The sequence below is a fragment of the Grammomys surdaster genome, unplaced genomic scaffold (genome assembly GCF_004785775.1).
Source record: "Grammomys surdaster isolate TR1022 unplaced genomic scaffold, NIH_TR_1.0 166, whole genome shotgun sequence".
NCBI lineage: Eukaryota > Metazoa > Chordata > Mammalia > Rodentia > Muridae > Grammomys > Grammomys surdaster.
Genome location: NW_021604614.1, coordinates 7,031,893 through 7,047,630, shown reverse-complemented (window position 1 = coordinate 7,047,630; position 15,738 = coordinate 7,031,893). Strand labels below are relative to the sequence as shown.

At 47.6% G+C, this 15,738-nt stretch overlaps 1 protein-coding gene across 1 annotated transcript; it reads right to left on the bottom strand.

Moving 5' to 3' along the window:
* Positions 1 to 157: 157 nt before the first annotated feature.
* Positions 158 to 14,179, bottom strand: Phkg1 (phosphorylase kinase catalytic subunit gamma 1). Its single transcript, XM_028766196.1, has 10 exons — positions 14,137 to 14,179; positions 10,294 to 10,410; positions 9,496 to 9,674; positions 9,019 to 9,073; positions 5,642 to 5,707; positions 3,175 to 3,338; positions 1,893 to 1,983; positions 1,584 to 1,737; positions 1,047 to 1,172; positions 158 to 546 (listed from the first exon to the last, which is right to left on the bottom strand). Exons 2-10 carry the CDS (start codon positions 10,374 to 10,376, stop codon positions 295 to 297), a joined length of 1,170 nt encoding a protein of 389 aa, XP_028622029.1. The 5' UTR covers positions 10,377 to 10,410; positions 14,137 to 14,179; the 3' UTR covers positions 158 to 294.
* Between the last annotated feature and the right edge of the window lie 1,559 nt (positions 14,180 to 15,738).

The window sequence follows — 15,738 nt, the reverse complement described above, 5'->3', positions numbered from 1 at the left end:
AGATGCATTCTCAGCCCTATTTTTATTTTGAAATAATGATCACTAAGCTGCCCAGGCTGGCCTAGAACCTGGGATTCTACTGTCTCGGGACAACAGGCACATGCAACAGCACACTCAGCTCCAGCTGTTATTACTGCTGTTTAATGGGAACCGCCTGCGCATCTAGCGGCAAGCCTTTGAGAGCGCAGAGTAGGGCCACCTGCTCCTTTGCAGAAGCCTACTTGGCGCATCCTCTTCTCACAGTTCCGGGGGGAATACCCTCTCGGTTTGCTTTCCCCTGTGCCCCTCCGCCCCTCAGAAGTCCTCCTCCTCCTCAGCCAAGGAGAGGAGCACTGCCTTGGGCGTGTGCTCGAAGAGGGCAGCTCTGTTCTGCTGTTGCCCTTTCTTCACCCAGTGGCCATAGATGCGGAAAGCGTAGGCATCGATGAGCCTCCGTAGTGGCCGTAGAGCGTAGGGATCTCGGATGACGATCTCCCTGGTTACCGGCTTCACCCGACGGTACTGGTAGTAGATCCTTACCGAGGCCAGCACAGTTAGACAGATCACCTGTAGGCGGCAGCACTGAGAACCCTCAGCTGGCAGCGGAGCTTGTCGGGGGAAACCTTAGTTGGCTTTGGGGGTGCCCTTCATGATGCTTCCTATTCCCAGGCTATAAGCATCTACAGGGATTTAGGCTAACAGGGTCAGTTAGCTGACATCCCTGCAACCAGACATTCAAACAGTGGGGTACAAGAAGAGGGACAATTCTAGAATTCCCCACCCCGCCCCATAGTTTAAGGTTCTGGGAGCCTGGTGCCAGCAGCGTATAGAGGGCCTCAGGAAGCAACAGCAACCTCCCTCAAGATCCTTGGGGCGGTTCGATTTCAGTACCTTGGCCGGGCGGTGGTGGCGCACACCTTTAATCCCAGCACTTGGGAGGCAGAGGCAGGCGGATTTCTGAGTTCGAGGCCAGCCTGGTCTACAGAGTGAGTTCCAGGACAGCCAGGGCTAGCTACACAGAGAAACCCTGTCTCGAAAAACCAAAACAAAAAAAAAGGTTTCAGTACCTTGAACTTCCCTCGGGGACTGAAGTGCCGCACTTCCTCTACTACATACTCCTGGAAGAAAGGGTGTGCCAAGGCCTCTTCCGCCGAGCAGCGGTCCTGGGGTTTCACCACCAAGAAGCGAGACACCTGTGAGAACAGAGGGACCTGAGGATACCAGGGCAGCATTCTGGAAAACTCGGGGTTGTGAGGATCAGTCCTGTTGGCCAACTTGGTAGGATTTAGGAGCCTCACAGACAACAGGTCTCTGGACCTGTCTGTGCGGAATTGTTTACGTGGGTTAAGGTGAAAAGCTACACCCTACATGTGGGTGGTTCCAGTTCGGGCTGGGGTCCTGCAACCATCTCCCTGTTTCCTGACCATGGCAGGTCCTCCGCACAGCCGTAGCCATAAAACAGGAGCCAGAACAAACCCTTCCTTCCTTAAGTAGTTTTGCTAGGTGTTTTATTAACTTCATTGAGACAGACAATGGTCCCTCCGGGAGTTTCCTCCACTCTGGGGCATGCTCCCTGTATTGGGGTGTTCTCCTGTCCCTCTCACCAAGTCTTTCACTGTGTCTGAGTAGTCATCCCACTCTGGTGAGCCAAACTGGTATTTGCCATCCATGATCATTCTTAACATCAGCATTTGCTTCCGGTGCCAGAAGGGTGGGGAGCCAGCCAGCAGTGTGTACATGATGACTCCCGTGCTCCACCTGGAGGGTGGACGGGGCCTCATGTCACCCTTAGCCTCACGGGGAGGGGAGGCATACAGGAGTGGCTGGCCATCGCTCCTAGCTTCACTGGGCTCAGGCCACGGTTGGGACCACCTCCCCCCCCCCGACCCCCCGCATCTACCCATATCACTCACATGTCCACCTCCTTCCCATAGCCAGGATGGCCTTCGTCCATGGAGCACTGGATGATTTCAGGGGCCAGATAACTAGGAGTCCCACAAACCTCTGCAGGAACAGCCGCTATCAGGACAGGCCACCAGGGGCCCTCCCTTGGAAGAAGTTACCCAAGAAAACCAAGAGACAAAACAGTGCTTGGTAGGGCTGTCCTATTTTACACTCAGTAGTAACAGCAGAATACAGAGGCTCAGAGGGCCACCCGTGGATTCCTAGGACCTTTTAGGCACCCTGGCATAGAGCTCAGGTCATGGAAACCTGACTCAATGGATATGTATATGTAGGCGGTGCACATAGGTAAAAATGCCCACAGAGACCAGAAGAGTCAGATCCCTTAGAACTTGAGTTGTAGCCTGGCGGTGGTGGCACACGCCTTTAATCCCAGCACTTGGGAGGCAGAGGCAGGCGGATTTCTGACTTTGAGGCCAGCCTGGTCTACAGAGTGAGTTCCAGGACAGCCAGGGCTACACAGAGAAACCCTGTCTCGAAAAACAAAAAACAAAAACAAAACAAAAAAAAATAAAAGAAAGTTGCCCTTCCTATGTGGGTGCTGGGTCCTCTACATAATTAAGGATCTAGGAATCCATGTGAAATATGTGGGAGGCAGAGGCAGGCAGACACACACACCCCCACACCCCAGAGATGAGTCATTATGATTAAGAATACTGGGGGGCTCTTCTAGAGGACATGAATTTGAGTCCCAGCACCATTCATATGATACAACACCCACACACATGAAAAATAATTGTGTGTGTGTGAGTGACTGCTCTCCATCTTGGGGTTTTCTGTTTTTTTTATTATGTATACACAGTTCTGCTTGCATATATGCCTACAGGCCAGAAGAGAGCACGAGATCTCATCATAGATAGTTATGAGCCACCATGTGGTTGCTGGGAGTTGAACTCGGGACCTCTGGAAGAGCAGCCAGTGCTCTTAACCACTGAGCCATCTCTCCAGCCTCCTCCATCTTGTTTTTGAGACAGAATCTCTCTCTGGCTTGGAGCTGACTGATGCAGGCAGACCAGCCAGCAACCCCGAGGAAATCCTTCTAGCTGCCTGCCTAGTGTTGGAGTTACATGGGCTCTGGGGATTTGAACTCAGGTCCTCATGCTTGTATAGTCCATTTGACCCACGGAACCATCTCCTTAGCCACTGACATGCTAGAGCTTTTATTCTGGGGAGAAAAATCATGCAGTTTCCATCAATGAGGCCCCTCTACGGGCCAAGGCCATGGTACCAGACCTCGGAGCTTCTCTCCTGGCTGCAGCTGGCAGGAAAAGCCGAAGTCTGTGAGCTTGATGTTCATGTTGTCATCCAAAAGGATGTTCTCCGGCTTCAGGTCCCGATGGACAATGTTGAGTTTGTGCAAGGTACAGATCACCTCCAGCAGGGCCCGCATGATCTTTCTGAAGGGAGATGCATGACCTTGGCTTAGTATTTTTATTTCACTTATTTTATTATTGTTGCTATTATTGTTGTTGTTTTTTTTTAGAGAGGCTTTCTCTGTGTAGCTCTGGCTATCCTGAATACTCTCAGTAGATCAGGCTGGCCTTGAACTGTAAGATCTGCCTGCCTCTGTGTCCCAAATGTTGGGATTAAAGTCTTTCACCACCACATCCTGCTATTTTAATTTTGTTTTATTGTATTTTATTTTTACAAGATCTCCTGTAGCTCAGGCTGGCCTCTAACATCCTATGTAGCTGCGGATGACCTTAAACTCCTGATCTTCCTGCTTCCATCTTCCAAATGCTGAGATTAGCAGTATGTACCACCACGGCCAGCTTATGCAGTGCTAGAAAGCGAACTATCCCAGCATGCCAGGCTAACAGTCTACCAGGTAGAATTATGGCTTACCCTTATTTTTACTTTTTGAAACAAGGTGTCACATGAAACTCAGATTAACCCTGAACTCATAATCCTCCTGCCTCGGGCTCCCTCTTGTTGAGGTTTCAGATATTCATCACCATACTTCAATCTATTTTAATTTTTTGTTTTGTAATTTTCCCAGATACTAGGGATGGAACTCAGGGTCTTATACACTCTGGGCAAGTATTATATTACGAAGGGGCATATCTAGCTCATTGGCTTTTTTTTCTTAAAAAAAAAACAACAGTGCATTTGTTTATTTATTTATTTATTTATTTATTTATTTATTTATTTGGTTTTTTGAGACAGGGTTTCTCTGTGTAGCCCTGGCTGTCCTGGAACTCACTCTGTAGACCAGGCTGCCTCGAACTCTCGAACTCAGAAATCCAAGTGCCTCTGCCTCCCAAGTGCTGGGATTAAAGGCGTGGGCCACCACCACCCAGCATCATTTGTTTATTTAATGTGTTTGTCTAAATATACATTTATCTATTCCATTCATGTAGTGCCCAAGGTGATCAGAAGGCAACAGGCCCTCAATTCTTTAGAACAGGAGTCACAGACATTTTTAAGCCATCAATAAGGATGCTGGGAACTGAAACTAGGTCTTCTAAAAGAATAGCAAGTATTTAATGCCAACACCCTGCAGGCAGATCTCTGTGAGTTCAAAGCCACCCTGGCCTTCATAACAAGTTCCAGGCCAGGCAGGGCTACATAGTGAGACCCTGTGTCAAAAATCAAGAACAAAGGGGCTAGAGACATGGCTCAGAGGTTATGAGCACTGACTGTTCTTCCAGAGGTCTTGAGTTCAGTTCCCAGCAACTACATGGTGGCTCACAACCATCTGTAATGAGATCTGATACCCTTTTCTAGTGTGCCTGAAGACAGTCAAAGTGTACTCAGATTAAAAAAAAAAAAATTCTTTTGAGTCAGGGTTTCTCTATATAGCCCTGGCTGTCCTGGAACTCACTCTGTAGACTAGGCTGGCCTCGAACTCAGAAATCTGCCTGCCTCGGCCTCCCAAGTGCTAGGATTAAAGGTGTTTGCCACCACTGCCCGGTGATAAATATTTTTTAATATTATTTATTTATTTTTATTTATATGAGTACTCTGTAGCTGTCTTCAGACACACCGAAAGAGTGCATCAGATCCCATTACAGATGGCTGTGAGCCACCATGTGGTTGCTGGGAACTGAACTCAGGACCTCTGGAAGAGTAGGCAGTGCTCTTAACCGCTGAGCCATCTCTCCAGCCCATAAATAAAATCTTAAAAAAAAAAAAAAGACAGACAGACAGACAGACAAACGCTCTAATTGCAGAGCCCTCTCTCCAGGTACATTGGCTAAAAAAAATATTTTTTTTTATTATTTTTTTTTTTTGGTTTTTTGAGACAGGGTTTCCCTGTATAGCCCTGGCTGTCCTGGAACTCAGTCTGTAGACAAGGCTGGCCTCGAACTCAGAAATCCACCTGCCTCTGCCTCCCAAATCCTGGGATTAAAGGCGTGCGCCACCACCGCCCGGCGCATTGGCTTAATTTTTAATTCTAGAATTAGGCAAAACTTTTTCCATACCACAGAATTGAGCATTCCCTTACACGTTCTTCTTCCACTCAGCACAGAGAAGATTCAGGGAGGCCAAAGCCCCCATGCCAACACTGCGTACGAAGTTGGAGCTAGGACAGGCTGGGACAGTCTAGCATCTAGAATGTAGAATGAGCCCAGGAGCTGGGAGATCCCAGAAGCCAGCATGATCTTAACTAAAACGTAAAACCTTAGCAAGCCAGGCCTTCCACTTGACGTCGGTGCTAGTACTGGGAGACTGCGTGGAGATAGCGCATGCGCCTTACCTGGTTTCCTTCTCGGTTAAGGTGACCTTCTCAGTCAGATAGTCAAAGAGTTCCCCTCTCTTCATCCTGTGGGAACAAAGCGTTTCCAAGACCACCAGCTCCTTACTTGCCCCCAGACCTGTGTTCCCACCCTGCTGCTATCAAAGGTGGGCTGTTCCTCCTCGAGTTAAGGAACCTGGGGAGGGAGTGGAGTTGTCGTCTGGGAAGAATTGGAAGAAAACCAAGAAGCTGGGAATATATGATGTCCCTGCCTACGAAAATACAAGGCACCCTGGGATCCATTTGCGCTGGGGGCGGAAGTTAGGCATCTGAGTCTCTGGCCCAGGACCCCTAAAACCAGATCTAGAGGAGTTGGGAATTTTTGCCAGGAAGCAAATGGAAAGAATCAACAGTGTAAGTGATGGGAAAGCAACGTTTGTCTGTCCTACGTTTAAAAGCCAGCTGTGGCGGCATATACATGTAATCCTAGTCGGAGGTGGACACAGGAGAATCAGGAGTTCAAGGCCAGCCTCAGCTACATAGTGACTTGGGAGTTTGTTTCAAAACCAAAACCAAAACCAAACAAACAAAGAATTAGGGACTAGAGAGATGGTGCAGAGGTTAAGAGCACTGATTGCTCTTCCAGAGGTCCTGAGTTCAATTCCCAGCAACCACATGGTGGCTCATGGTGGCTCACAACCATCTACAATGAAATCTGATGCCCTCTTCTGGCAGGCAGAATACTGTATATATAGTAAATAAATAAAACTTAAAAACAAACAAAAAAACAGAAACGGGCTGGAGAGTTGGCTCAGCAGTTAAGAGCTGAGTTCTTAACACACTGACTGTTTTTCTGGAGGAACTGGGTTTGGTTCCCAGCACCCATGTCAAGGCACTAACAATTGTGTATAACTCTAGCTCTACAGAATTCAAGACAGCCTCTGGTCTGCACAGGAACCTGCACTCACTTGCACAGACAGACACACACACACACACACACACATTAAAGATAATAAAAATAAATGGCTTAAATAATGAAGACAGAGGCCAGACCTATCTGGTGGCACACACCTTTAGCCCCAGCACTTGAAAATGCCCTACAGGCTTGCCTACATCTAGATATTTTTTTTCATGATTTATTTATTTATTTTATATATATGAGTACACTGTACTGGTTGCTGGGAATTGAACTTGGGACCTCTGCAAGAGCAGTCAGTGTTGGTTTTTTTGTTTTTTGTTTTTTGGTTTTTTTTTGAGACAGGGTTTCTCTGTGTAGCCCTGGCTGTCCTGGAACTCACTTGGTAGACCAGGCTAGCCTCGAACTCAGAAATCCGCCTGCCTCTGCCTCCCAAGTGCTGGGATTAAAGTCGTACGCCACCACTGCCTGACCGCAGTCAGTGTTCTTAACTGTTGAGCCACCTCTCCAGCCCCTACATCTGGATTTATAGAGGCATTTTTCTCAACTGAGGCTCCCTCCTTGCCTGTGACTCTCGCATCAAGTTGACATAAAACTGGCCAACACAGGGAGTCTTGACTTCTCCATACCTCACAATTTAATTTTGTTTGTTTGTTTGTTTTGTTTTTTGTGTGGGTTTTTTTTTTGTTTTGGTTTTTGGTTTTTGGTTTTTCAAGACAGGGTTTCTCTCTCACTCTGTAGACTAGGCTAGCCTCAAACTCACAGAGATCTATCTGGCTTTGCCTCCTGAGTGCTGGGATCAAAGGTGTGTCCCTCCACCCGGCACTATAGTTCATTTTTTTAAAAAGAATTATTTATTTTATGTATGTGAGTACACTATAGCTGTCTCAGACACATTGAATCCCATTACAGATGGTTGTGAGCCACTGTGTGGTTGCTGGGAATTGAACTCAGGACCTCTGGAAGAGCAGCCAATGCTCTTAACCGCTGAGCCATCTCTCCAGCCCTCATTACAGTTAATTTAATGATAGAATTTACTCAAGGAAGCAATGACAGTAGGTTTGTAGTGTTGAAACATATCATATTGTACCTTCCTGTTGAGCCCTCCAATATTTTCTGTTTCCTCTTTTCTCATTATTTATATAAGAAAAATTTGTAGCAGGGTCTCACAGTGTTGCCCAGGCTAGCCCTAAAACCATGGCAACAATCCTTCTCCCTTACCCTCCAAAGTTGGATTATAGGACTGTACCAAGGTGCCCAGTTTTATCTTTTCCTATTTAACCACAGGACTGGCCCTAGAAAGGCCCCCTCTCCTGCCCAGTGGGAGCCATTCTGCTGTATCCTCAGGGCTCTGTCCTGTGTAACCTTTGGGGACAGCTCAAATGTCTTTAACCTTTAGCGAGGTGGCTTGGAGAAGCTATTTTTACCAGCGTCCTGAGGAGCCCTCCAGGGTAAAACTACTCTAGCAGAGACCACGTTCTAGATCAGGAAGGGAAAAAGACTGAATTGAATAGTTTTTGGTTTTTGTTTTCTGAGACAAGCTGCAGCTATGTGGCTCAAACTGGCTTCAAACTTTTGATGCCTTTGCCTCAGTCTCCAGAGTGCACATCTGGCACTGCAGATGTGATCCACCCAGGCAGGCTTTCAAGTGCAGGTCTCTCTTCCTGTCCCTTCTCTTCCCTCCTGTTCTCACTCCCCGCCCACCCATCCCCTTCTTATGTTCCTTTGTTTTTTGAGACACAGTCTCTGTATACACTTTGGCCAGCCTGGAACTCACTGTGTAGACCAGGCAGGCCCAGAACTCTCCAAGCTTCTGTCTCCTAAGTGCTGGAATTAAAGGCATGCATGGCCTCACTCGGAGGAGTAGTTTTCTCTTTTCTTTTTTTTTTGAACAAAGTTTCTCTGATGAAACTCACTTTGTAGACCAGGTTAGCCTGAAACTCACAGAGATATCTATCTGCCTGCCTCTGCCTCCCAAGTGTTGGGACTAAAGGCATGGGCCACTACACCCATCTTGGAAATTTCTTTCTAATAAAAACTGATCATAAAGTTGGCGATGGTGGTGCATGCCTTTAATCCGAGCACTTGGGAGGCAAAGCAGGAGGACCTCTGTGAGTTCGAGGCCAGCCTGGTCTACAGAGCAAGTTCTAGAACAGCTAGGGCTTTTACACAGAGAAACCCTGTCTCGAAAAAAAAAATTTTTTTCATTAAAAGAAGACACACACATATGTGTATATATATATATACACACATATATACATGCACACACACACATATATAAATATATATTTTTTATATATATATATTTAACTCATCCATAAGTGGTATTCCAAGTTTCAAATCTGGCAGAATGGCCCTGAACCTGAATCAACTCCTGACTTTTCTTGGGACTGATGTTGGTCACCCCCTGACAGCCTGGTAGGGACTGCTGGAGGGCTTCATAAGCCCCAGGATAATGGTGGCTCCAGGGTTGGGTACTTACAGATCAAATACCAAGAAGAAGAAAGTGTTGGTCTCGTAAGTGTCCTTCAGCTGTACTGAAATGGAAAAGGCTAGCTGGTCTCAAGGAGCAGAGGAACCTTCGTATGGACCACAGGGCACAGAGACCAGGCAGGCTGGCTTCAAAGGCAGGGGTGGGAATGTGATGCGGTTCCAAGGCAATCGTTGTGATGTGGGAAGGACCAGGGACTTCATACTCCGCTTTCCCACCTGCCCCCCACCCCCACTCCGCTCCCAACATTGGCTGTACCCATTCTGAGCAATGAGGAAGGCATCTCGAGCCTCAACAACTTGCTGGCTGGCAGGGCCACTGACCAGGATGCCCTTGAATGGGTAGAGCTGGTCACAAGGTGGCTCTTAACACCCTGACTTGGGTTATTAGGGCAGAATCACTCACTATAAAGCATTCTGCCCATGGCTTGTGCCCGGGGGAGTAGGGGAGTTTGGAGAATACACTTACTGATGTTGGGGTATCCTGAGACCTTCTGCAGGATGTCCACCTCCTTCAGGGTGGCTTCCCGAAGCTCCTGTACCTCCTCAGAGCTAAAGCTTCCTCCGCCGGTGATGTCGATGATTTTTACTGCATACTCCTGGCACGTAGGTTTGTGGATGCAGCGCCTGACCACGCTGCTCACTCCCCTTGTGGGCAGAGAACGGATGGCCTCGGGACTCCATACTCAAGTCCCTTACCAAAGGCTACAGTACAGGGACTGGAGGGAAAGCTCAGAGATTGAGTACTTGTTCTTTCAGAGAGCCTGGGTTCAGTTCCCGGCACCCACATGGCCACTAACAACTGTCTGGAACTCCTGGGGATCCGACACTGTACTCTGTCTTCTGAAGACACCAGACACGCATGTGCTGCACAAACATGCATACAACCGAAACACTTGTACTCAGAAAACAGATAAACAGATATTAAATCAATCAGGAAATCAAAGGCCCTGGGCTGTAACACGGGCTTCCCTCCTCACCCTATGGGGAGGAGCTAAGGGGTAAGAAACCCGGGAAAGGGCTGGAGAGATGGCTCAGCGGTTAAGAGCACTGACTGCCCTTCCAAAGGTCATGAGTTCAAATCCCAGCAACCACATGGTGGCTCACAACCATCTGTAATGAGATCTGATGCCCTTTTCTAGTGTGTCTGAAGACAGCTACGGTGTACTTACATATAATAAATAAACTATAAAAAAAAAAAAAAAAGAAACCCGGGAAGTGCGGAGGGTAGAGCCAATCTGCGATCCGAGGGCGGTCCGGGTCTTACCTGCCCAGGATTTCCTTGGGCTCGTAGTTCTCATAGAAACTCTGTGCAGAATGGGAGTCAGGGAGGGCCTCATCCCGGGTCATGGTCAAGTGGGTCTCAGGGGGATCCCAAGGACCTCTGAAAGGGGTACAGAAAAAGCAGGCAAGTTCCCACCTCTCCTGCCTCTTTTTTCTCCTTTTTCTTTTCCTTTCTTTTCCTTTCTTCCTCCTTTCCTTCCTGCTTTTCCTTCCTTCCTTTCTTCCTTCCTTTCTTTTTTCCAAGACAGGGTTTTTCTGTTTTAGCTCCAGCTGTCCTGGAACTATTTCTGTAGACCAGGCGGGCCTCAAACTCACAGAGGTTTGCCAGTCTCTGCCTCCTGAGTGCTGGGATTAAAGACCTGGGCCACCGCTGTAGTTCCAAAACAGCCAGAGCTAAAACCGAGGAACCCTGTCTTGAAATACCAAAACTAAAAAAGCAGGTAGGGCTCTTTGTGGGTATATGCAGGTGCCTGCAGAGGAGAGAAGAGGGGTAAAGAAAAGGGAGCCCAGATTCCGGATTAGAGCAGTTGTGAGCTACCATGCAGATGCTGGGAACTAAACTCTGGTGACTCCAGGGGCAGCCAGTGCGGGTAACTTCTGAACCACCTCTCCTACCTTCGCTTTTCTCCTGTGTTTCTCTACACTTGTGGCAAAGAAGGAAAGCTTCGCATCCTCGGGGTACCCTTCCATCCCTGTGGACTCCCTTACCTTCCTGCCCCTCCTTCCGGGAAGAACTCCCCGCATACATCACACTGCTCCTCACTCGTCTGTCCATCCACAAGTCAGCCACCACCCCTTCTGTATTTGCTGTCATTCTGCCGACGACGACCGTTTTGTTTTGTTTTTCGAGACAGAGTTTTTCTGTGTATATCTGGCTGTCCTGGAACTCACGCTGTAGACCAGGCTGGCCTCGAACTCAGAAATCCGCCTGCCTCTGCCTCCCAAGTGCTAGGATTAAAGGCGTGCGCCACCACTGCCCGGCAACCGCTCTTTTTCTTCTTTTGGCTTAAGAGTCTCATGGAGCCCAAGTTACCACTGAACTTGCCTGAGCTGAAACTGGTCTTGAACTCCTGATCTTTCTACTTCCCAAGTGCTGGCTTTCAGGTCTGTGCCGTCGTGCCCATGTGCTATATTTTGCACTGGCCCTGTTTCTCCCCACATGGCAGAACGCCCATGCCTTTCATTTCCTGATCAATTTTATTTTGATTTCAGGAGTACGAGCGTTTCACCCTCATGGATATTTGTGTACCACACGTGTGTCTGGTGCCCTTAGAAGTTAGTGGGTTTTTTTTTTTTTAGGGGTGTGTGTGTGTGTTTGTTTTCTAAGATAATAGAGACAGTTTATTGAGAAAAAGAAAGACACTTATAAGAATGGGAGTGGGCCAGAAAGCTGGGGAAAGATAAATATTAAAAAGCTCATTGTTGAGCTAGACCTCGCTCTGTAGCCCAGGCTAGCTCAGAATTAATTATGTAGCCCAGCTGGACCTCAAACTTGCAATTCTCCTGCCATTAGGTTTACAGGCATGAGCTACCATCACTCTTGACTGAATAGCCATTAAACAAGCCAAACACTGTGGGGTCTGCTGCTCACAGCTGAGACAGGCAGATCTCTGTGTGTTTGAGACCAGACTGGTCTACACAGCAAGTTCCAGGCTCACCAGGATGAGTTAAGAAGACACCATCTTAAATGACAAATGAAAAGAAAGGAGGAAACAAAGAAAGGAAGGAAGGGAGGGAAGGAGGGAGGAAGAAGGAAAGAAAGAAAGAAAGAAAGAAAGAAAGAAAGAAAGAAAGAAAGAAAGAAAGGAAGGAAGGAAGGAAGGAAGAAAAAGGTAGGAAGGAAAAAACAGATCTAGTGGCTAGCCTGACCTACATAGAAGTTCTAGGCCAGCCAGGGCTACATGAGACCTCGTATCAATAAAAAAAGGGGCAAGAGACGAATATTGAAAAGAAAACTCAGTTGCTATAAGCACTGGCTGCTACTTAAGAGGCCCAGGTTCAAATTCTCAGGACTCACAGAGCAGCTCACAACCGTCTATAAGTCTAGTTCCAGGGGCTGAGGTGTCCTCTCCTGGCCTCTGTCAGGACCAGGCACATAAGCAGGGTACAGACAAAACAGCCATACGCATAAAATTAAAATAATCTTACAAAAGAAAACCAAGCACTGTACCAGAGCTGGATGAGTGATTCTTGGTCTCAGCCTATGCTATTACCTCCCATTAGACTGTGATGCTTTTAGGTGTCTCTGGGCCTTGTGCCCAGCACAGGTGTGTGGCAAGCACCGGGTATGATTCAATGGACAGGTGATAGGTGATGCACTGTACAGCCTTAGCCAATGGAATACTCTAGATCCTACCTAGCAATGCAAGACCTCAGTAGACCTGGAGCAGAGTAGGTAATACAGTAAAGTTTTTGTTGTTTGTTTTTTTTTTTTTTTTTTGAGACAGGGTCTCACTATGACACTGTGGCTGGCCTAGAACTCATAGAGAAATGGATCCACCTGCCTCTGTGTCCCCAGTGCTGGCATTAAAGGCATGTGTCTCCATGCCTGCCATGAGTCAGTTCCTCTTATTTCTGTTTTACTTTTAAAACAATAACAATTTAATTTTATGTGTCGTGGTGTCTCACCTGTATGTACGTCCCTATGACTGTGTCAGCTCTCCTGGAACTGGAGCTAAGGACAGTAATGAGCTGCCATGGGAGGTGGCGGTGGGGGCTGGGAATTGAACCCAGGTCCTCTGGAAGAACAGCCAGTGTTCTTAACCACTGAGCCATCTCTCCAGCCATCTTATTTTTATTTTTAAGTGCTAGGGATAGAACCCAGGGTATTGAGTACACTAAGCAAGCACTCCGCCACTGACTGGGCTGAGATACACCCCCAGTCCTGAGTCAGTGTGCTCAAGCTTGGACGTGGAGAAGCTAAGCTGGCCCATCTTAGAGCCAGATAGAACATAGAGGCTCCTGCCAGGAAATTGAATTCCTGTTTCAGACCCAGAGTTTGAGAAAGGCAGAAAATCACCCAGCAAGAGGAGGGGGCAAGCAGGCAGAGGGAACGTGCTTCTTGTCCACTTCCAAGAAAGCCTGGTCTCCCGAGGGGCCCAATTTGCTGACCAGCCAAGCAACAGTTCTGGCTGCCTCAAGCTGGCCTTTGCGGGAAGCCTGGTGTCCAGCGACTGGGTGCCTGGTTACCCGAGGACGGTTTAGAATAACAACTGTCTCCTTTGCCAATAGCAGAACCAGGCCTGTGTACCGACCGTATCAACAGCCAACAGAGCCCAAAGGTGTTAGTACCCATCAAAAAACAATCCTGTTTGCTGAAAGGCCACTCTAAAATCCCAAGATGGGCACGTATGCCCCTCACCTATTAGCCAGCCATACCAGACCCCTTGCATGGGTACAGGGAAATTCTTGGCCTATACCAGCATGCCATCCTAAGGCAGGCCGGTCAAATTCTGGCTGTGTGTTCACCTTTTCTGATAATATATATGTGTCCATCTCCCTGGTCTTAAGGCCTGACTTGAGCCAACCTTGGATCTTGATTTATGGCTCTGTTAGCCCCTTGATCCATTACCATCAAGACTCCCTGCGGGTGTGGGGGTGTTCTAAATAAGAGTAGATGGTCCAGTGTTTTGGAATTTGATATCCCAGAAAGCTAGTTAGAGAATACGACATAGCCAGATGCATGATCTGTAGAAACTACCTGACAGGTATCCTTAGAATCCGTGCTCTCCCAAATCTGAGGGGAAATGGGTCAAACAGACCTGGGGAGGGGTTCCTGTCTTTGCCTCACAACCTCATTGCTCCCGACTACTGCCTGGCTACTCACCGTTAGGTCCTTGTAGGCCCTTGAATGGAAGTAACAAGAATTCCAAAGGTCCTGGAGCCCTTGGGAGACAGCGGACCACAAAGGATCGAAGCCGTGACCTGAGTAGACACTTGTTAGAGTTTCTATCTCGCTTCTCTTCTGGGACTTTGGTACTTGGTGATGGAAGGCTGGCCTGCCAAAAATAAATCACAACTGCAAACCTGGGATGCAGGCCAAGGCCCAATAGGGATAGGCCTGGGGCAAAAACTACATCAGCGGTGACACCTGGTGGAAGCTGGGGAAAGCACACATGGCTTGGGACACAGCAAATGGCTCAGGAGAGGCAAAGCCTGTTGTTTTTAAAAATAATGGCTTTTGCTAAACTGAGTGCCTCCAGCATTCGAGAGACAGAGGCAAGTAGATCTTTTGAGTTTGAGTGATTTCCACGACAGCCAGAGTTACACATAGAAAACTGGCCTGGAAAAACCAAAAGAAAAAGAAAAAAACCAACTTTTAATTATGCATACAAGTGCATATGTCTTAGTTAAGGTTTTACTGCTGTGAACAGACACCATAACCAAGGCAACTCTTTTTTTTTTTTTAAAGATTTATTTATTTTATTTATGAGTACATTGTAGCTGACTTCAGACACACCAGAAGAGGGCATCGAATCTCATTATGAATGGTTGTGAGCCACCATGTGGTTGCTGGGATTTGAACTCAGGACCTCTGGAAGAGCAGTCAGTGCTCTTAACCGCTGAGCCATCTCTCCAGCCCCCAAGGCAACTCTTATAAGGACAACATTTAATTGGGGCTGGCTTACAGGTTCAGAGGTTTAATCCGTTATTCTCAAGGCAAGGGCATCTAGACAGGCATGGTACAGGAGGAGCTGAGAGTTTAACATCATCTGAAGGCTGCTAGTGGAAAACTCACTTCCAGGCAGCTAGAGTGAGGGTCTTAAGCTCATGCCCACAGTGACATGCCTACTTCAATAAGGGCACACCTTTTAATAGTGCCACTCCCTGGGCCAATCATATACAAACCATCGCAGCATGTCTATCTGTATGTGGACTTGAGTATTAGTGCCTGCCCAAACCAGGGGTGTTGGATTTTTCTGCAGCTGGAATTATAGATGGTTCTTAGCTACCTGATATGGGTGCTGGAGATCAAATTCTGGGAAAGCGAGGTTTCTGTGTGTGTGTGTGTGTGTGTGTGTGTGTGTGTGTGTTTGATTTTCAAGACAGGGTTTTTCTTTGTAGCCCTGGCTGTCCTGGAACTCACTCTGTAGATTAGGCTGGCCTCAAACTCAGAAATCCGCCTGCCTCTGCCTCCCAAGTGCTGGGATTAAAGGCGTGCGCCACCACCGCCCGGCGTGGTTTGTGATCTTAAGGAATGAGTTAGTTCTCCAGCCAGTTTTTGAGATTTTATGTGTATGAGTCTTTTGCTGGCAGTGTGTATGTGTACCACAGGAATGTCGTATATGCTCAGATGTCAGAAAAGGCATTAGATCTCTTAGAACTGGAGATAGAGACTGTTGTAGCCACTGTGTGAGTATGGAAAACTGAATTTAGTTTCAGGTCCTCTGAAATAATAGCAAGTGCTCTTACCATGAGCCATGCCTCT